Raw genomic sequence first — 23,490 nt, forward strand, 5'->3', positions numbered from 1 at the left:
CCAAGATATTAGACTGCAGGTTTTCGGGACAATCTGCTACTAAGCCCAGGTCGCCAGCTTAGGCCACACTGCGTACTACATTTTCACCATACTGAATCTCTCCCTGCCACTTAATACCTTTCAAGTGATGATCCATGTAAGCTATGAACAACAAAGGTGAAAGATAACAGCCTTGTCTAACCCCATTAAGTATCTTGAACCAAGAACTCATTCTACAATCAATTCGCACTGCAGCCCAATCGCCAGCACAAATGCTTTTGATTTTGATAATAACTGTCTACTCCTCTCATAGCATTTTACAATTACCTGGTGCTCACTGGAAGTTAGATTCTGACAGCCCCTCTGTGGTATGAAACCACACTGGTTTTCATAAAACTTCCTCTCAACCACTCATGGCACCCTCCCTTCCAAGTTGCCAGTGAACACCTTGCTTACTATAGTGATGAATGAGATACATCGATAGTTGTTGCAATCCTTCCTATTCCCTTGCTTATACATAGGTATAATTACTACTTTTGTACAATCTGAAGGTGCCTTACTAACACTCCATGCTACCCTAATTACTCTATGAAGCCATTTCACCCTGGCCTTTCCACTACACTTCACCATTTCAGGTCTAATTTTATCTATTCCTGCTGCTTTAAAATTTCCAATTCCTCAAGCCTAATTTTACCAACATCATTGTCTTCCTCCCCAAGAGCATAGTTCTTTGCGACATCACCAGAAAAATTTTCAATATATTCTTTCCACCTCTCCCAGTAACAAGAGTTCACTTGATTTACCCAAACCACTGTTCATTTGCTTCATCCCTCCCTTCCTAAGATCCTTTATCACAGTCAAGAAAGGTTTCCGCACTGCTTGACCTAGCCTTTCAATGTTATTACCAAAATCTCCCCTAGAATTCTTCATAGATTTAACAACTATTTGTTTCGCTCTGTTTCATTCCTCTATGGACAATTCCCTTTCTGCATAAGTCCGGTTTGGAACCATTTCTGATACTCCTTCTTTTTACATATAAAAGCTGCTCTCACTTCATTATTCCACCAAGATGTTTGCTTTTTCTCATCTTTACACACAGCTGTTCCTAGGCATTCCCTTGCTGTTGCTACTACGGCATCCCTGTGTGTCACCCAGTCTCTTTCTATATCCTGAACCTGCCTACCACTGTTTGGAATTTTTTAATAATCCATGTACTTCAGTATAATTTCCTCGTCCTGAAGATTTTCTATGCGTATTCATTGGCAGACACATTTCACTTTCCCTATCCCTGGCCTAGAGTTAGTTCACTACAGATCAGGAAGAGGTCTGTATCATCACAAATTCCACAGAATACCCGCAGATTCCTAATAGATTTCCTGAATTCAAAGTCGGCCTTGATATAGTCTATTATGTATCTGGTACCCCGACCCTCCCACGTGTAGCAGTGAATAGCCTTGTGATTGAAGAGTGTATTCGTAACTGGTAAACCCATACTAGTATGGAAGTCCAGCAAATTCTTCTCACTCTTATCAGCTTCCATATATTCCCCATGTTTGCCAATCACCCTTTTGCATCCTTCAGTTCGATTTCCAAGTCTCACATTGAAATCGCCCATTAGCACTATTCTATCCTTGCTGTTGACCCTGATTACGATGTCACTCAATGCAGCATAAAACTTGTAAACTTCATCCTCATCTGCACCCTCACATGGTGAATACTCAGGGACAATTCTCGTCCTAATTCCTCCAAATGCTAAATTCACCCACATCATCTGCTCATTTACGTGCCTAGCAGAAACTATGTTGCGTGCAATAGTAATCCTGATGAACAGCCCTTCCCTTTTTTAACACCGCCAAGTCAAATTTATAATCTCTTATCTCTTCTTCGCTATCTCTCCTTACCCGAATATCATTAACTCTTAACAAATCCAGAGGCATCCTCTTTGCTGAATCAGCCAGTTCTACTTTCTTTCTTTCTTTTTCCCATAAGCCCCATTAACATTGACAGCTATCTGTCAAATTCCACTTTGTTCTCCCAGTTGTTTCGAAGAAGTCCCTCACCTGTGAAATGGGACTGAGGCTTGTTTAAAATGTTCTGAGCGTGCTTGGTGAAAATTCTTTGAAGCAGGATTCTACACTTGCTTACACATAGTCCAAGTGAGGATGTTTTCTCTAACAGGTTAGGGACCACCGTTGGATTTTTTAGTCCTAACCACCTGAGCACAATGAGGGCCATGGCTCAAAATATTTCCAAGATGCCCACTCCCATTTCTTAGCAACTAGTATCCCAACTCTCAGCACCATTTCCTAGGACACTCAGCCATTCACGAATAAGGACATGACTAAAGTAATTCACAACACAAACCATTGGACTCTATGAACACAGCTGAAGAGCAGTAATAATGGAAAATGGAAAGGTGCTACTAACATATGATGACTGTGGTGTTCATGATGGTGGTGGTGGTGATGATGATGATGATGATGATGATGATTATGATAATTTTGTGTGGCCATTTCTAGCCGAGTGCAGCCCTTGTAAGGCAGACCCTCAGATGAGGTAGGCACCATCTGCCATGTGTAGGTAATTGTGTAATTGTGGTGGAGGATAGTGTTATGTGTGGTGGGTGAGTTGCAGGGATGTTGGAGACAACACAAACACCCAGCCCCCAGGCCAATGGAATTAACCAATGAAGGTTAAAATCCCTGACCCAGCCGGGAACCGAACCCAGGACCCTCTGAACTGAAGGCCAGTATGTTGACCATTCAGCCAACGAGTTAGACATGATGATGATAAGACACTAAACTTTCTAAAAAATTAATAGGTTTTCTGGGTCTGCATGCAAATAATTTATTGAGGTTCCAAAGGTCCTTGCCTGTATCATTTGCACCACAGCATCCATGACAGCCGCTACATGTTTTGCTTTGGTGCTTCCAAGGTTTCGTCCCATACTCAGGTGCCGGATAGATTTGTTCTTGCTAACAGCTGTCACTACAGAAGCAAGATCAGCATCCATATCTGTCAAAAATGAAAGGAAACATTATCTATCAATCCCAGCTATTAAGAGTTACAAAGAGAAATACATCAGCAAATAGCTCACAAAATCTCTTTTAGATCAGTGCAGAGAAGTGACATGTTTAACTCTTTTGCTGCAGTATTTCTCACTACTATCCTTTTTTTGGAAAAGATCTCTGTCAAAGGCATCTTCGAGTTTGATTTGTAGCATTTGGAAGTCTTGATAGTTGTTTCTAAAACAGGGCATTGTGATTATGGGTTTTGAAACAATAAAGTGAAAGATCTGTGTGGTCAACCTGTTTCCATCCATTTGTTTGAGTTGACTGTAAAATGGTGGCAGTATTTTGCAGATTGTGTCTGTAATTTTCTGTATTTTGCTATAGACTTCCTTGTTGGAATTTTTTTTTTTGGTGGATGTCATTCTTGTAATTGTTTGGATCCCATGATTCCTCTAATGATTCTGCGCACTTTTATCTCCAGTTTTTGTAAAGGCAATTTTGTTGTACATCGTCCATGACATTCGCTAGATTACTCCAAGATTGCATATTCATTCCCAAAGTGGTTCCTTGTTGAGTCCATTCTTCATGTTGATCTCACCCAGGCACATATTTTTTTCTACTTGGCTGATGTCCCCGTATTTTATCCGGAGTTGTGGTGGTGCGTCTTTGATGTTAGTCCGTATTTTTGTTTTATCAAACAGAATCTGCAGGCCAGCTTGCTCAGCGATTCAATGTACCAGTTCGATTTGAATAATGTACTACTAGAATATTAAAAAGTGGGTTAAGTATTTTAAGTCACAGCAAACCACATAAAAATTTCAAAAATCCTTAGGTGGAGTAAAATTTCTTTGCTCAACCAATTGAAAGATGTGCAAGAGGTCAGATGCAAGCCTATGGAACTCTTCTAGATAACATTTTATTAAAGCATCTCTGAAGTCAAGAGCACTTACTTTTCTTGTTATCCAGTATTACAGCACTAAAACGATTCCTCTGTTTACTAGTACAGTTTGGATACATACACACATACATCATCACTATAAACCGTTATGCTATTCAGCGTTTAGTCAGCAAGCCTTTGTAAATTTACTATTCACCACCACCAATCATCTATTTGTAACTAATTCCCTGGCCTCGTTTGGTTCTTTATCTCTTGTCTTTAAATCGTTAGAAACTGAGTGTAACCATCGTTGTCTTCGTCTCCCTCTACTCCTCGTACCCTCCATAACAGAGTCCATTATACTCCTAGGTAACCTATCCTCCTCCATTCGCCCCACATGACCCCACCACTGAAGCTGGTTTATGCATACAGCTTTATCCATCGAGTTCATTCCCAACTTAACCTTTATCTCCTCATTCCAAGTACCCTCCAGCCATTGTTCCCAACTCTTCATACCAGCTATCGTCCGACTCACTGGCTGAATGGTCAGCGTGCTGACCTTCGGTTCAGGGACCCGGCCGGGCCGGGGATTTTAACCTTAATTGGTTAATTCCAATGGCCCGGAGGTTGGGTGTTTGTGCTGTCCCCAACATCCCTGCAACTCACACACCACACATAACACTATCCTCCACCACAATAACACGCAGTTACCTACACATGGCAGATGCCGCCCACCCTCATCGGAGGGTCTGCCTTAGAAGGGCTGCACTCGGCTAGAAATAGCCACACGAAATTATTATACCAGCTATCATTCCCACTACTTCTATGTCTGTTACTTCTGGCTTATATATCCTTAGTCCACCCACCTTTCACTCCTGTAAAACAAAGTTGGTCTGAAAACAAATCGATGTAAAGATAGTTTTGTCCGTGAACCGACTTCCTTCTTACAGAATACTGTTAATCGCAACTGTGAGCTCCCTGCATTAGCTTTACTGAACCTTGATTCAATTTCACTTATAATACTACCATCCTGGGAGAACACACATCCTAAATACTTGAAATTATCTACCTGTTCCAGCTTTGTATCCCAATCTGACATTCAGTTCTCTTGGATTTCTTACTTACTGACAATAATTTAGTCTTAGAAAGGCTAATCATCATACCATACTCATTACACACAAGTTCCAGGCTTTTGACACTACCTGCCATAAAGACAAAGTCATCAGCATAGGCCAGACTACTTCCTACATTTTCACCTAACTTAATCTGTCCCTGCACCTTAATACCCTTTAGCAGATGATTCATGTAAACTATGAACAACAAAGGTGTTGTCTAACCTTGTCTAACCCCTGTAAGTACCTTGAGCCAAGCACTCATTCTGTCAATTCTCACTGCAGCCCAATTGTCAACATAAATGCCTTTAATTGATTTTAATAATCTACACTTAATCCCATAGTCCCCCAGTATGGCAAACATATTTTTCCTTGATACTCTATCATATGCTTTCTCTAGATCTACAAAACATAACTGTCTATTCCTCTTGTAGAATTTTTCAGTTACCTGGCACATACTGAAATTCGGATCCTGACCACACCTCTGCAGTCTGTAACAAACTTCCTCTCAAGCACAAGATGCCTGGTATACTGATCAATGAGATACCTCGACACTTGTTGCAATACTCCCTCTTCCTTTGCTTATAGACAGGAACAATTACTGCTTTTGTCCAATCAGAAGGTACCTTACTAAAACTCCATGGTAATCTTATTCCTGTATGATGTCACTGTATTTCTGCCTACCCACTATACTTCACCATTTCAGGTCTAATTTCATCTATTCCTGCTGCTTTATAACAATGGAGTTTATTTACCATCCTTTCCACTTTGCGCATATTTTCACAAATATCATTGTCCTTCTCCCCATGACCTTAATTGTTCACGATGTTACAAGAAAGATTTCCTTTTATGTTGATATTTTCAATACATTCCTTCCACCATTCAGTGATGCCCTGGGATCTATTTAAAGTTCATCTGATTTACCAAAAACACTATTCTTTTCCTTTTTTTCCTCCCTTCCAAAGATCTTTTATTACTGTCCAGAAAGATTTCCTTGCTGCTTAACCTAGCTTTTGCAGGTTTTTACCAAAATCTTCCTTAAACTTATTTTTGGATTCAACAACTATTTGTTCACCCTGTCATTTCCGATATACCTTCCTTTTACGTTTACAAGCTGCTCTCACTTCATCATTCCACCAAGATGCTCACTTTCTCCCGTCTTTACACACAGTTGTTCCTAGGCATTCCTTTGCTGTTTCTACTATAGCATCCATGTATGCCACTCATTCTCTTTCCATATCCTGAACCTGCTTACTGTCCAATGTTTGGAACTTCTCACTAATCATATCCATGCATTTCTTTCTAATTTCCTCATCCTAGAGAATTTCTACCCTTATTTGTCATTTGTCCACTGACACATATTACTTCCTACATCCTAAGCCTAGAGGTACTTAGTTCACTACAGATCAGATAGTGGTCTATATCATCAATCACCAGAATACCTGCACATTTCTAACAGTTTTCCTGAATTCAAAGTAGACTATGTTATAGTCTATCATGGATCTGGTTCCCCTATCCTACCATGTGTAGCAGCATAGCGCTTAACAGGCTCAGCCAGTTCTACTTTCTTTCTTTCTTTCTTTCTTTCTTTCATAAGCTCCATTCATATTATTATGTGGCAGCCCAGTGGTAGCCCCTTTCGGTACTTCCAGGAAGGGGCTGGTGACTGAGACGACCTGGAATCTCCCAGCCGGCTTGTAGAGTTGGACCGGCATTTCCGTGTCTTGTTCTCGTCGACCAGCTTACCTGTAGTTTCTTCGATGCAGCTTTATGCTTTAATAGTGTATTCTTAAGTGCTAATTCCCTACTAGCACAGAAGTCCAGTAAACACTTCCCATTCTTATTAGCTTCCATATTTTCTCCACATTTACCAATCACCCTTTTCTATCCTTCAGTTCGATTTCCAACTCTCAAATTGAAATCGCCCATTATCTCAGATTGAAATCGCCCATTGGCACAATCATATCCTTGCTGTTGACCCTGACTACAATGCCACTCAATGCAGCATAAAACTTATCAACTTTATCCTCATCTGCACTGTCACATGGTGAATACACTGGGACAATTCTAGATCTAATTCCTCCAACTGCCAAATCTACCCACATTATTCGCTTATACACCTGCCTAGCAGAAACTATGTTGCATCCCATAGTATTCCTGATGAACAGTCCTACCCAACATTTTGCCCTACCCTTTTCAACACCTGTTCAGTGCACTCTTTAATCTCATATCTCCTTCTCCTGATCTCCCCTTACCCAAATATCATTAACTCTTAACACATCCACTTTGTAGACTCGGCCAGTTCTACTTTCTCTCTTTCATAAGCCCCATTCATATTGTTACATGCCAGCCCAGTGGAAGCCCCTTTCGTTACTTCCAGGAAGGGGCTGGTGACTCAGACGACCTGGGATCTCCCAGCCTGCTTGTAGAGTGGGACCGGCCTTTCCGTGTATTGACCTCGTCAGCCGGCTTACCTGCAAGTTTCTTGGAGATTCAACGGGAATGTTCTGCCTCTAGTTACATCACGAAATTTCTCACTTAAATCACTTGAACTATAAAAAGGGAGGCTAGCCGTGGACAGTCAGTCAGTACTGGACTCGGAACGACAGTTGGGGTCTGAGGTGGAGTAGGTGCGAGACTCGGTATGTTAGGGTTCGGTGAGTGGGCTGAGGGCGACAGAGGTGTTGGCTGTCACTAGTGTCCCACCGAGGTCTGAACCAGGAACTGTTGTGGTGTCGGAGAGACCAGTGAGTGCGTGGACTGGAAACAACAGAGTGGAAGACTGTATTGTGTGTTCGTGTAATTCTGTGGACTGAGGGTCGCAGTGAACCACCGAAGAAACCTGCTATCATGAGCATGAGGATGAGGATAAATGGACCTGTGCTAATGTTCACTGTTGTATCGTCCTCCATTCCAGTGATGCCCTGGGATCTATTATAAGTTCACATGATTTAACAAAAGCACTATTCATTTCCGTTTTTCCTCCCTTCCAAAGATCCTTTATTACTGTCCAGAAAGGTTTCCTTGCTGCTTAACCTAGCCTAACACAGACAAATATGGTTTCTCACCGCTTCATCCTGTCTCTCCACCATTCCTCATGCAATGCTGCATTCCAGTCCAGCTTCCGTTGTCCTATGCTGTTCTTCACAGAGTACATCCATCGTAATCTTGGTCTTCCTTATCCTCTCCTTCCTGTCATCTATCTTTCCAGTGCTTGTCTTGACGTGTCCAAACCATCTCAATCTGTTCTGATCCACTTTGTCATTTAGCTCTTTTTTGTATGTCTTCATTTCTCACTCCTTACTTTGTTACAGCTGGTGTGAGCAGTAGCAGGAATTGTTGAGTTGTTTAGTTGTTCACTGCATGTGACTGTGTAAAGTACTAAAGTACTGGACTGTCTTTGGAATAGAACCAATGAATATGTGTGTGTTGTGTAGCCAGTGGCACTGTGATCAAATCCAGCGGTATATGCACAGCAGCTGTAGGAGGTGACTGGAATTGGGGAAAGTGAAAGTAAGGATTTTTGCTATTGGCTTTATGTCGTACTGACACAGATAGATCTTACGGCGACAATGGGACAGGAAAGGGCTAGGACTGGGAAGGAAGTGGCTGTGGCCTTAATTAAGGTACAGCCCCAGCAAATGCCTGGTGTGAAAATGGGAAACCATGGAAAACCACCTTCAGGGCTGCCAACAGTGGGGTTCGAACCCACTATCTCCCGAATACTGGATACTGGCTGCACTTCAGCGATTGCAGCTATCGAGCTCGATAAGTAAGGATTAGCATTCCAGAAAAAGGAACAGGCTGGACCTCCTACTGTGCCATAACAAGAGGGACTTGTGAATAGACTTGTAATTAGTAAGTTTGGCCATTCATAACTGGTTAGAATTGTGTGTGCATTTATTAGGTCATACTCTAATTTATTTGAGTAATGAAACAGACAGAGTTTTATTCGTAACAATATTGATAGCTCCCCATCAAACCCCACTTTGTTCGCCAAGTTGTTTCCAAGGGGACCCTCGCCTGTCAAATGGAAGTGGGACTCCATTACTCCCACAAGTCCAAGGCTTATTTAAAATGTTCTGAGTGTGCTTGGTGAAAATTCTGTGAAGCAGGATTCTACCCTTACTCACACATGGTCCAAGCAAGGATGTCTTCTCTAACGGGTTAGGGACCACGGTGGATTGTGTAGTCCTAGCTGCCAGAGCACAAGGGGGGGCATGATTTAGAATATATCTGAGATGCCCACTCGCATTCCATAGCAAATGGTATTCTGATTCCGAGGACTAATTACTAGGCCACTCAGCCATTGCCCATGGTTCATGAACAAGGATGCTACTAAAGGAACCCACACCAAAAACCACAATTTGGGTGGACATGTATATATTTTCAACAGCTTCAAAGTAAATGAAAATTTTATTTTTAGACGTACCTTGTATCAATCATAAATTTCAAAACATCACTTTTCACTCCTAAATCAAAATTCAATTTCTTAATTCTCTCATCATTACTAATACCCTCCCTATCTGGCACAATATGGTCTTCATCGCTGTTATTTTCAACTGGAGATGGAGATGCTCAAAGTCATGTTCAAGGGTAATGGTTACAGCAATTTGCAGATTCATAGAGCCCTGCATCCTAATGAAACGACCAAGCAAAGCTCACAGAAGGAAGAAATGAAGGGAACTGCCTACTTGCCTTACATTCACAACACCACAGATCGAATTGCCAAGGTCCTCCTGGCAAAAGCAATATTAAAACCGCGTTTGGCACTGCCACTAAAATTGCTCAGAGTCTGAGTAAAACCAAGGATAAATTGTCCCCACTTTTACATTCTGGGGTATACGAAATTCCCTGCACTTGCAATAAGGTATACATCGGCCAAACATACCGGTCTATCGGTACCCGTACCAAGGAACATGAACATAATATTCGTCTCAACCAGCCAGACAAATCAGCAATAGCTGAGCACGCTCTATCGTCGGGCCATGATGTCATGTTCCAAGATGCTCGAGCTCCTACCCACACTAGACACTACAGGTCCAGGATTATATGGAAAGCTGTGCAAATACATAGAAATCCTAACAATTTCAACAGGGACACTGTATATCAATTAAGTAATACCTGGTTGCCAGTCATTAAGGTTTTACGTAGGTAGTTCCCTTCCCTGCCCCTTAACTATTGTTATTTCTTCTTGGTGTTTTCCAAATTCGTACATTCCTCATCGCCAGATGTTTCATTCCAGGCTTGTGTCTATGTCATACACCTGTCAATGGCATATGTTACGTACACATGTTATATGACCCCCTCAGACTGATTCTGATTGTTCGGTCAGCTTCCGCTTCGAACACTAGTGCTGTGCCACGTCCGGGGAGCCATCTGGTGATGAATGAACGTACCATTTCCACTTCTATTATAACGTCTAAATTTCAAAAGTCATTGTTTAACAAGCCTTTCTCGTGGACAGTAAAGATTTCCTTCTGAAGACGCAGAGCACAGTTCTTTGAGAAACGTAAAGAATTTCACCTTATTTTCATGACACAGTATAAGCCCAAAAGCCTATACAGTATGATGTATCTGTGGTTTACTGCAATAGATTCTTTGAATTCTTGCAGTAGTTGCAATGAAAGTTTCTGCATCAATGGTTTGATTTGATATAGCTCTAGTTTCATCTACATCCTGATCTTCACCCAAGGTAAACCTCATTCTCTTCGTTTCTTTCTCGAATATCTTCCATATTCTCAGTCCCATCTTCAGCTTCACTTATTTTGGAAACCTCACCATCACTCACATCCAAGGTTCTTAAACACTACTAAAGGTTGGGCCCAACGCGAGCCGAGCTGCTATTGGTTAACGAAATGACGTCACAGTAGGAGCAAAGCAGCCGAGCCCAGAGCGCGCAAATCACTAGGAATCTCATAATATCAGCAAACTTTACAGTTTCTCAGAACTAATTGCAGACCAGACATAAAGATTACTGCTGTTATAAGATTGAAAAAGAGTACAGCATAGTAACTTTTCATTATTTCCATTACGAATAAGGCGTAAATATAACGTGACGGCACACTGAGCAACGCTTGAAACATTTCCATGTTCCTCTAGTTTGAGAAGGTCACGCGCTTTCAAATCTGTAAACATAAATATTTAGAGATATGAAATCTTTGTCATATTAAATCTTTACAGTAGAAATTCCGTGATGGAACTACCGTATGTTAACATACGATATACTGACTCACTTCCGCAGGTATCGAGTTTAAAGCTTAACACATATTATAACAGCAGTAGAAGTAAGTTCATATTCGAAACCATGCATAGATAGTCCTGGAAAACCTACAACCTGTTTTCCAGTCTTTGACCGGGTTAGAGATGTAATGAATGAACCATATATAGGCTATTATTACAATGGGGTCGCCACTCCCAAAGTGATTTATTAATGACTGATAAATGCTATGAAATGGTAATGGAGAGTGTTGCTGGAATGAAGGATGACGGGGAAAACCGGAGTACCCGGAGAAAAACCTGTCCCGCCTCCACTTTGACCGGCACAAATCTCACATGGAGTGACCAAGGTTTGAACCACGGTATCCAGTGGTGAGAAGCCGACGCGCTGCCGTCTGAGCCACGGAGGCTCCGCATAGATAGTCTACTTTTTAAAAATTAAACAATAAGAAAGAACAGAAAAAACACTTCATTAGAACACAGTTCTACCTGTGAGATTAGATGTCATCGAGTGGTTGCTTTTGAAGATGAAATCCACTGTCGTGCCTTTCGCCGATGAGCTGCTATGGATTTTTCAGCTCTTGTCCGAATGTTCATTTGTCGTATGCACATAAATATTCTCGTTCTAACATACATTTTTAATATTTCTGGTGGTACAGCGGGGAATTTACTGCTAATTATTTGACACACTTTGCGTATAATATTAGGTATGCGTCACAGTTCAGCTCGTCCGTGAGTGTCCCTGAAAATTACCTCAAATTCCTTTATTTGGTTTACCACTCTAACGATGGAACGAGTAGACCTCCCCGAGATAACATTTCTATCCATCCCACAGGGGCTGTACCAGAAGAAATGGAAAGCATTTCCCCAGTGGGACTTCGCATTGACCTGTCATATTTTCTTTCACGGTCGGCGAGGTACCGGAATCCCTCTGCTGAACAATCAGGTGTCGCTGTAGATTGCAGTGAATCATTTTTTTTTTGTTAGTTGCTTTACGTCGCAGCGACACAGATAGGTCTTATGGTGACGATGGGACAGGAAAGGCCTAGGAATGGGAAGGAAGCGTCCGTAGCCTTAATTAAGGTACAGCCCCAGCATTTGCCTGGTGTGAAAATGGGAAACCACGGAAAACCATCTTCAGGGCTGCCAACAGTGGGATTTGAACCCACTATCTTCCGAATACTGGATACTGGCCGCACTTAAGCGACTGCAGCTATCGAGCTCGGTCGGTGAATCATTAACGGCACAGTTTTCCATCGCAATGATACTGTACAATGAACAAATAAATTTGACTCCAGCTACTATTACACTGTTCACGCAACTAACGAAAAGAAAATAAGTGCACCTCACTGCACGAAACACGGCAACTTAACAGAGATCTCACAGAAACGAACTATGACACACACACTACGCAATATACAGTAGGCCACTATATAAACCAACAGCAATATACGGAAAGAAATTACGTATAGTTATCACGTGGAAATCCTTTCTTTGTAAGACAGACATATATAAACAACGACATGAGATACACGTGCGGTTGTATGCTACACAGTCACGGTGCTCCTGTGATGACGTCACGAGCAGGACGACTGAAAACTAACATCTACTGCGTAACCAATCTGGGCCACCCGTGCTCACATCCAAACGCTCCATTTCTCTCTCAATACTGCTGTCACTCAAACTATCATCCCTTTTCAAATATGCCACTGTCAATCAACAGCTCTCACAACAATAACTGAACTCTTAAAACAAGGGAAGCATGTGAATTATAAGGTATTATTGAACAGCAGACACACTGTAGCATAAGAATGAAAATAAATAATAAGGGATACTGCAGAAATGGATAATTTTCGTGTGTGGTACCATCGATTACTAAGGCGTAGCATTTTGTGACCAAAGCTCAGAAATCAATTTAAAAGGTTAATTGGGGAAAATATACACTAATATAACAAAAAGTTGAAGGTTTAACACTAAGGAGCAATAATTTTTTTTTTTCACTTCTCCTTCGCACTTACAAGAAATTGTAGAAGAAAAACCTGTTTTTTGATACTTTGTGCCACACCTTAGTACTTCTAGGGTTAAAGCTGGTGTGAGCAGTAGCTGGAATTTGTTAGGGTATCACCACCACCACCATGACCACCACTACTTAGCCTCTTCCAGCTAGCGTAGGCAAATATGGTTCCACTCCGCTTCGTCCTATCTCTCCACCATTCCTCATGCAACGCTATGCTCCAGTCCAGGTTTCGTTGTCCTATGCTGTTCTTCACAGAGTACATCCATCGTAATCTAGGTCTTCCTCATCCTCTCTTTCCTGTCATCTATCTTTCCAGTGCTTGTCTTGACATGTCCAAACCACCTCAATTTGTTCTGATCCACTTTGTCATTTAGTTTTTGCACATTTAGCTCTTTTTGTACATCTTCATTTTTCACTCCTTGTTTTCTCTTCAGGAATTTCATTTCAAGTGTTCTATTATTTCCATTTTCATGTAAGTTATACAATTTTGATAGCTTTAACAGATCTTGTGTTTCTGTCTCAAACTGTATCCTTGATATGATCATTCTGTCATTGATCTTCTTGAGTTCCTCCACATATTCCAGGACATCCTTTCTAATGATCATTCCTACTCTGTTTACTGCATCCTGTCCTCGATTATAAAACAGCCTATACCCTTCCTTCAAGGTTCTTTCCCCTCTTACTCTCCATTTTGTTTCACAAAGACCGAGGATGGCTATGTCCTTCTCCTTCATGAACTATATCAGCTCTTTGGTCTTGTCTGTCAGGATTAGGATGCTGACTGTCCCAATTCGGATAAAATATGGTACAGTTGACCACTTCTCACAGGTCCTCCAGAACCTAAAGGGGACACCCTAGCATTTTCCGGGTCCTCAACCTACTTGAACTCATTTCAGGCTTGCATTACGATGAGTTCGCCACTTCCATAGAGAGCTGCTGCCCGCAGGTGACAAGGCTCCTCCTAAAATGGAGTACAGATGCCTCCTGCAGCTGCCCCTAACCTGAGGACAGACGTTGCCTGATGGGCTCCAGTGTCACATCCTACACTGAGGGTACCATCACTCCACCTAAGAGAACTCATCTGCCCAAAGTCGTTGATCTCTTAGAGGGTAGAGTTTTTTCTCGCCGCCTAACACTTGGCACAAACTCACTGGGTGTATGGTCTACTCTATTACCGAACTCATACCTGCCAACTTTTAGAAATAAAAAATAGGAAGATTTTTTAATTCTTGGATTTCATCACGTATATTGCACCACGGTCTCAGTGAATAAAGGACAAGATAAAAGGCATAAATACCTACAATTACAATGCGAATTGACCATTAAATTCAAAATCTTAAACTAAGAAAACAAAGATAGTTACAAGGAAATGTACCTAATCATTCTCATTATGATACATACGAATGTATATCACACCGGCACATGGAATAAAATGCATAATAGTTTCTTTTATTAGACAGTAACATGAACAGAAATTTAATTTTATAGGAATCATGGAGTTTTTTTCTTTGCTATTTGTAGATCTTTTGCCCCTACTGGCACCATATTGTGTGAACTTGCATGTAATTGGAATGACAGTAGTGTGGAATGCTGTGTGTGAGGAAAGGAAGATTAAGGACATCACAGACACCCAGTCCCCAGGCCAGGGATATTAATCATTACAATTAAAAAACCCTGACCTGGACAGGAATCGAACCCAGGGCCGCCGGGTGACAGGCAGATGTGTTGGCCTCTACAACGCAGGGCCGGACTAATCTTGGAGATAATTGTTATATTTTGTGGCCATAACATGAAGAGAAAATGCCAGAAACTGTCACCAACACAACTCTCTGAAATACATTCAAGTCATTAAAAATATGAAATAAGTATGAACACAAATGCACTGAAGTACACGAAACTACCACATACAAAATAAAACAATATGTCTCATATATTATTAACATATGACTTCAACAGGGGGAAAAGGACAGAATCGCAAGAAAAAATCATGTGGCCTACAATTCCAACAAAAGTACGCACAGGAACGATGTTAACAGGGTGCGAACCACACAATAACAAACTTATTCTTTCATCCCTGTTAACGGAGTCGATAGCCTCTCTTGCTGGTATATATTGCTGTCCCGAATCCCGAGCTGTAAAGCACACAAGCTGTTGCAGTGAGCGGGAAACACGATACGTGAAGGCCGGCAAATAAAGCATCAAATAAATGCACTTGCATATGAGGTTGCATAAATTACACTAGCACATAAACATTTATCCTAGGGAAGAGTATTGAGCGTACTGGAGGTTACTTTGGTTAAAAATAGGAAGGAAAAAACATAAATCGGAAAATTGGAAGAAGAGTTAAAAAACCGGAAAGCTTCCAGGTAAATCAGCAGGGTTAGCAGGTATGCGTAGTGGACTGGACTAGCCAGACCATCGGTGCAGAGTAAAATACGTGAAAATTTCATATAATATAGATTAGGCTGAGCCTCAGTGGCTCAAGCGGCAGAGCCACCTGTGGGTGTGCTATTTACCAACTGATGAGAACAACTTGGCACACTGGGGCGAAACGCTGGCAACAAGGAATGAGTTAGTTGGAGAATTTATAATGTCCAATAACGGACCAACTATACTGGTATTATAAATTTACTCATTCGGAACAAATATTTCAGGTTCCCTATGGCAATCAACATCTTTATGATGAAAATATACCAACTGTGCGTTCTGTTTGTCGTTTCTCTGAGGCAAACATGAGGAGCTTGAATTCAGTCGGGGCGCGCTTGCGCACACGATGCACCCAGAAACACTACTCTGAGCTGACTACGCTGGCATCTAGGCTCTCGTGCTTGCTGCAGTCGAGAGGCTAACTTAAAAGTAATTGCTTACAGTGTTAAGTGGTGATTGTTATGAGCGTGTCTTGTGCCTGCAGTGGCTTTGTTGTTGCTAAAGGGAGATTCAGTTATGATTAACAATGAATGCGGCTGTGTTATTGAGGAAGCCATGTTCCTTGTATTGCTGGGCCTTTTATTGCCAACAGACCCAAATGTTTAGACAACAAAGGGAGTTTGTGATGTTAATAGTTTTTATGTACTAAGGAAACGACATGAACAGTCTGCAGACCATGGTCCAAAATAGCTTTACTGAAGTTCAGTAGCACTAGAATAGAGGAATCCCTAAGCCTTGCCTTCAAAATTAAGAGACAAAACTAATGAAAATATTAAAGCAAACCTTGACAAATAGATGCTGTTTGTTTACTGATGAAGCATGAGCTGCCTTTTAGAGGCCAAGCAGAAATCTTGTTACACATTTTACAAACTAAAATGAATGTGTTAAGAATGAAGCCATGTTTTTCAGTGTTGACTTAGTTAAATGTAAAAAAGGCTTTTCAGTCTGTCAAACACACAGCAAATATAATGTAAATCATAACACTATAAACATACCTGTAAAATTCTTTGTATGTTAGTGTGTTTTTTTACAGGTATGTTTATAGTGTTATGATTTACATTATATTTGCTGTGTGTTTGACAGACTGAAAAGCCTTTTTTTACATTTAACTAAAATTAATGACATAAAATATTGTGCTCTCAAGGCTGATGATTTAAAAAGATTTCCGAATGACAAATGTGATTAATTTTATTTGTTTTGGATGCAGTGCACAGACGAACGTTCATAAGTTTCATCAAATGAAATTGAAGTTAAAATGCAGCAAACTGGTATTGCGGAAACTGCTAAACAGAAATCCTACTGAGACTGTATTATGAAGTACTTGATACAATGGTTCCACTGAATAAGCTGGAATTTCTTTCTCTTTTGGATTTTGACTTGTTTGCAGCATTGAAAACTTTTGAGATGGTGAAGATCGTACAATAACCCCAAAAAGATTGTATTTTTTCGAGAGAGGATTGTACGACTTAAAGTAATAATTAAAATATTGGCTTTTTTAAGTCTCTTTACAGATGCAATAGCTCAACTGAGTGTCGAGCGGTGGTAAATAACTCTAAACCCCATAGGGGCCAACAGTTTCGGGCGGATGAGTCCCTCTGGGCAGGGTGATGGTAACCTCAGTGTAGGAAATGACACTGTAACCCATCATCTGTGTCTTTGACCCAATGGCAAAATGGACAGAGGAACCTCTTTTTTGCGGGGTTCTCATCGGTCGTGGAGGCAGATGAGGTCATGCCAGACGGACTGGTTGTGAAGGCACAAGTCAATGGTATTTTGAGTCGTCTGTTGCTGTTGTGGTACTAGAACCTGCGTGTCACATTTCATTTTTGCCACAGGCTATAGTTCCGAGATCATAGTGTGTGGGTCACTTCCTTGTAAGCTGCGATCCACCTTAAACAAAATCCCGGTTGTGGTACTTTTTCCTGCTGTCACACCCTTCAACTCAAGTCCAATGGCGATGGGATAAGGATGGTGGAGGCAAGTTTTCGGGTGAAACTGGAAGCCTCTAGTTCGGACCTGCACGTTGGCAGCATGCGTGATGGTCATCTTTCTGAGACCCCGTGACTACTCAGGAATTCGGTCCTGCATCTAAGTTTGGGCAGGCCCATTTTGGATCACCACTGCCCACCCTGAATGGGGAAGGCCCTAGAAAATATGGATTAAACATCGGTAGTCACACTCTCAGCCGGTTGGGAGGCCACATCCATTGGGCCACCTCTTATGCGGTTGAAAAGGAAAGATTACCAAAACTTTGATTATAGGAACCAGGAATGTTCAAACCATACTTGATTTTCAAGACAATAACAGACCTGAGAGGAGAACAGAGCTTGTCACCCATGAGCTTGAACGAATGAACATTGATATTGCTGCCTTAAGTGAAACCAGACTGTCCAGCCAGAGTTCAGCTCAGACTACACAATCTTCTGGAAGGGAAAAGATGAGGGAGAACACCGCATTCAGGTGCTGGATTCGCTGTGAAGACCACATTGATGAATGATCATCAGCCAACTCCAACCGCTGTCAGTGAAAGAATTACGAATCTTCGAATCCCATTTTCTGGAGCCAAATCTATGACATTCGTCTCTGCGTATGTTCCCACCGTGGATGCTGATGTAGAAGCTAAAGACAAAGTCTACAACCTGCTGAGCACTACCATCACCAAAGTACCACCAAGAGACAAACACTTACTACTTCGCGATTTCAACACCAAAGTTGGTAAAGATCACCAATTATGGGGCATTGTGATGGGAAATCATGGACTTGGCAACTGTAATGCCAATGGTCTACTGCTCCTTGGTTTATGTGCTGAACATGAACTCTTTATTAGTAATACTCAGGTCCACCTGCCTAATCGCTACAAGAGCACTTGGATGCATCCTCGCTCAAAGCACTGGCACATCCTAGACTATATCATCACCAGGCAATGTGATAAAGAAATATGTCTTTGTTACAAGGCTTGCAAGAAACATCGATGACTGCTGGACAGATCATAAGCTCCTTTTTTGCCGGTTGAGATTTTCAATCCGTTGCAAACCAAAAAGATCCATCCACAAACTGCCCAGAAAGAAATTCAATACTTCTAAACTTCAAATTGAATCCATTGCTACAGAAATGGTTTGATGAAAATAATGAAGAAATTAAATATCTGATAAATGCCAAATGGGAAGCCCATCTATCCTATCTTCAAAATCTGTCTTCCAATGTAAACAAAAATCACGTTTCTTGGAACTTAAAGGAAAATGTCAGGCACAAATTAAGAAATCAAGAATAACTGGTGGCAACAAAAAGCTGAAGAACTGCAAAGACTATCTGATGCCCATGACCTACAAAACTTCTATGCTGGCATAAAGGAGATGCATGGTCCAATTCAATCTTCATCGGGGTTATTGAAGACTGCTGACAACTCCATCATTTTAACTGATAATGAAGAAATTTTAGAGCGTTGGAAGGAACATTTCTCTCTGCTTCTGAATCGTGTCTCCAATGTCGCTGAGGACTTTCTTCGTATAGTCCTCAGCAGCCCCAATAACCATGGATGGCAGTTCCACCCACATATGTAGATTTCACCAAAGCATTCAATCACCTGAAACTAAGGCTCCTGGTCCTGATAACATCCCTCTGGAACTGATACAAAATGGAGGTGTACCCTTGAAGACTAGACTTTTCACACTCATCCTCTTGATTTGGGAAACTCGAGAAGTACCTGACGACTTGAAGAATGCTACCATCATCACCGTCTTCAAGAAAGGCGATCGTAGTGTATGTGGGAACTACCATAGTACATCGCTTTGATCAATTTCAGGTAAAATTCTCGCAAGAATTCTATTATACCGGCTCCAACTTATCTCAGGGAGGATTCTGCCCAAGTCTTATGGCGTATCTTGCCATAATGGTGTGTATTTGAGTATCCAGTATAATTGGAATCTGCATCTGCGTGAATTATCATCCGTAATTTGGACTTGTGGACCTAATCTACATGTTATGAAACTTATGTTAGCCAGTGAATGCCTGGTAGTTCTCTTATACGCCATTAGCGCTGGTTTATTGAGCTCGTTTGTCATGATGTGCTGCCACCTGGCAGCGGAGATAGAACTATTTCTAGTCGTTCGTCAACTTGAATTCTGTACGATAATCACTCTGTTTTCAGTTGTTATTCCGCAATCACTATTGGAAAAAGTCCAATCCTTGCTACTATTGATCAACGTCTAATCTAATTCAGTAAATCCAGATGGAAGGAAGGAGGATGGAACACGACCACGGGTGAAATATTCGCCATCAGGCCAAAGGCCAGGCAATTTCGATTTTATTTATCTTGAATTTGTCTCCTGCAAGAATGTAAGTAAGTTGTTTCTTTCCTCTCCTGGGACCCCGTGCTAACGTGAAGAATGAGTACGAGCCTAATATGGAACTGTGACTAAATCATGGCCTCTATGTGCACCTAAATTTGCTTGTGAATTCGTCTGATCTTAAGAAAGGGATTTTTTTTTTTTTTAAAGCGGTAATGTAATTGTGTTCTTAGTCACCATGACTTTGTAAAGTTTGGGGTTTTTCGAAAGTAATTACTCGACCAATATTTAGGTCTGCTGACCTTTTCAAATTGTTCAACGTGCTAAATGATGTATTAAAGCTCACTCATTGTACGATGTCATTAAGACAAGTGTTACTCATGTACTTAGGATTTAGGAAAGGTTTCCCTATTTCATGTATATGGTGGATTGCGGTAATTCACTAGTTCCTTAATTATTATTTCATCTGCTAAAATACCACGTACTGAATCGTAAGTTTAGGGAGTTGGAACTGTTTCTTTTGACTAACTTATTTGGTTATGGAAGCCATTTTTCTTTCTGGTCATGTGACTTTGTTGCCATGGTTTCATTTCTTAACTATTAGTGGGCATGTACCCTTGTTATTTGACATATGACGTGCGTTCTCTTGGTTGCATTAATTCTTGACGTTCATCGTTTGGTGTTGTGTGAATTAACTAGGAAATGTGATGGCTTGCCTTGGAGTTGAGCGAATGTCCATGCATTCACGTTTATGATTTGGATATTTAATGAGTTTTCCCCACGAGTATTAACTCATTTTCTACAACTTCAGTACTTATTCTGATTTGCATTTCTGACGTTCCTTATTTGTAGAACTAATTTTAGTGATACATAATGCCTACTTTTCTTTTCTTACAACTAAATATAGTTCATAAGAAACTGTTTTCACTCATAGAATGCAATCAAGTTTTCAGAAATTCATCGATTTATTATTTTTATTAAAAAATGTTCTCCCCTGATTAAATGGTGGTATATCAAGAGATGATATAGATCTAATTTCATTACAGGTTATTGTTACTTGAAGGGGTACCCGTATGTAAAATAATTTATGTTACTTTCATTTTAACTAAGATTTTCTTGTTCTGCGATTAATTTATTTGAGTTTGGTTTCCATCCTTCTTGTGGGAGCAAATCTGCACAAATACTTAATTCCTTTCAATTAATTAAAGTTGGTTCCCTAAAGCTTGGTCTTGTTATTTGATCAGTATATTGGTTTTAGATTTTGATGGTTCGTCGCCTCCGGCGTACACCTTTCCACATTTTAAAACACGAATTTCGTAGGGGACTGTTATGGTAAGTGTGGTGGTTGTGTTTATTGCTTTATGTTGATTGGTCCCTGGTCGTGTAAAAAATGTTGCTGTGAGTACTTGAAGATACGCGGTAGTGTTGTGGTGTCTAGCCGCGTGGTTTTTTGCTACGATTACCTGGCTACTGTGTTTGATATCAGAGGCCTTGTTACTATTACCACTGTATTTTCATTCATACATACATACATACATACATACATACATACATACATAATCATTAAAGACTGTGATGCCTTTCAGCGTTCAGTCTGCAAACCTCTGAATTTACTAAACATCGCCACAACCTTCTATTTGCAACTAATGCTGTGGACTCATTTAGTTCTATACCTCTTATCTTTAAATCGTTAGAAACCGAGTCTAACTATTGACACCGAGGTGTCATATTTATTTGTCTCCTCCCCCTAACGTTTTAGTTCTGGGCAAATCGTCATTGAAATTTGTGTCTTATAACCTTGATTTTCCTCAAACTATCTTCCTTTCTTTTCCTTTCTACTTCAAGCTTTATTTAATACACTACTATCTGAGTATTGCGCTCACAGTCTTGGTTTGAACTCATGGAAAGTAAAGTACCTTGTTTGTGCTGCTCTCTCTACTGAGAATTTGTACTGCGATGCTCCGCCCCCTAACCAATTAGAGCTCTCGGAGGTGGAAGCTCTTTCTCGCTCATCATTGCCGAGCGCGAGAGCGGCCATTAAGGTATTGTGAATTGAAGAAGATGCATCGTCACGGTACCTCGTGTCTCGAGCAGGAGCAGTTTCCAGCCTGTGAGATGGATTATGGCTAAGTAATATTAGAGAGAGGGCTCTCTCTCTCGCCCTCAGTATTGTTTTGGTGTTCTGCTTCACCATGGGAACGTCTCCAGACAGTATGAATTTCTAATTTTCTTTAAGATCTCACCATCTACATGCAGTTTTATAGTATCATTTGAAGCAATTCCACATACTGTATATCAGTTGACTATATTTGTAAGTAGTACAGGAGATATTACAATTAGAATTTTGTAAACAATATAAATTTATTAAGGATGAGCTGTGTGTTTAATAGAAAACATTGTTAGCGTAAATTGTATAATATTGTATTATAGGAAAAATTTTCTTCTCTTGTTAATTTAATATTTAGTGCTTGACAATAATGTATTTTAGTGTACCATTTGCCACCGAGGTAGACACCTCATTTGCAAATAAAGAGATTTTGATTTGATTTGATTTGAGTACTAAAATGGCGCTGTAGCGTCATCTCAAGCTCTGGAATTTCTTCTGTCCCTTCGTCAAATGGATCTGGGGTGAAGCTGGATTATGATCTAAATTATAAAAGAAAAAATTGAATGGATATCGAACTATTTTTAATTATGTTTGCTACCAAATCACCCCACTAGGTAAAGTTTTGAACCATTTGAGTTCTAACCAAGAGGATGGTAATTTTATTTAACTTTTCTCTGTCTTAATTTTATTTTCTTGGTTCATTCTTTGATTTTTCGTGTAAATTTGTGCCTTACTCTTTCATTGTTGGTGCCATTGTTACTGTTGTAATTTCGGTAATGGCTTGGTTCATGGCGTGTGTACGTTGCCATGGTAATTGGTAATTGTTGGGTTGTTGATTTTGAGATGATTATTATTGATGGGGAGATTGATGATGCTTCCTTCTCGGAGTCTAGCTATCTTGTGTGATGATTCTATTTTATTTGATGATTTCCCTTGTTCTTATGAAATTCTGAGTTCGTAAATGAGCCATTATTTTAGAAGTGAAGCTTCCACGGTGTGAAGAATTATTTAATTTATTTTCCGGGTTGAACCGTGTTGTACTTGTACGCATATCACGTATAGTTTGCCGACGTTTCGAATACATTGCAGTATTCTTTGTCAAGGCGACTGAAATACCCCTACTCGATCCGAGGTAATCAGTCTCCCAGGCAGAAATTAAACTGCTAGAGTGGCCTTGATCTTGGCCTTTTATATCCTAGCCTATCTGGCTGACGTAAGCCCTGGCTGTCTCGCGAGGCTTCTGGAAAGTTTATGTCACAGCCAGGTAGTGGGGGCTTGCCCGCGCTGTTATGTAATGGGGTTGTGGCCCGTGTGTTTATGTTGTGGTCTGTATGTCTTAAACTATGAATGATGGGCATCCAAGAATTACTGATTTTGTATCCTTCTTCTAAATTTATGTTATTCGGATGTTTCTTGATTTCGATAGCCTCGCGGATTTTCCTTTCCAGATTCCAA

At 40.7% G+C, this 23,490-nt stretch overlaps 1 protein-coding gene across 3 annotated transcripts in view; it reads right to left on the reverse strand.

Annotated features, from left to right (window-relative positions):
* LRR (Leucine-rich repeat) overlaps positions 1–23,490 on the reverse strand; it is an 808,120-nt gene that overhangs the window by 331,595 nt on the left and 453,035 nt on the right. For all 3 annotated transcript variants that reach the window (XM_067142208.2, XM_067142207.2, XM_067142206.2), the window contains exon 14: positions 2,852–2,994. In XM_067142208.2, coding sequence (XP_066998309.2) covers positions 2,852–2,994 — 143 coding nt within the window. The remainder of the gene's footprint in view (positions 1–2,851; positions 2,995–23,490) is intronic.

Source organism: Anabrus simplex, chromosome 2, assembly GCF_040414725.1.
Source record: "Anabrus simplex isolate iqAnaSimp1 chromosome 2, ASM4041472v1, whole genome shotgun sequence".
In the NCBI taxonomy this organism is placed as follows: domain Eukaryota; kingdom Metazoa; phylum Arthropoda; class Insecta; order Orthoptera; family Tettigoniidae; genus Anabrus; species Anabrus simplex.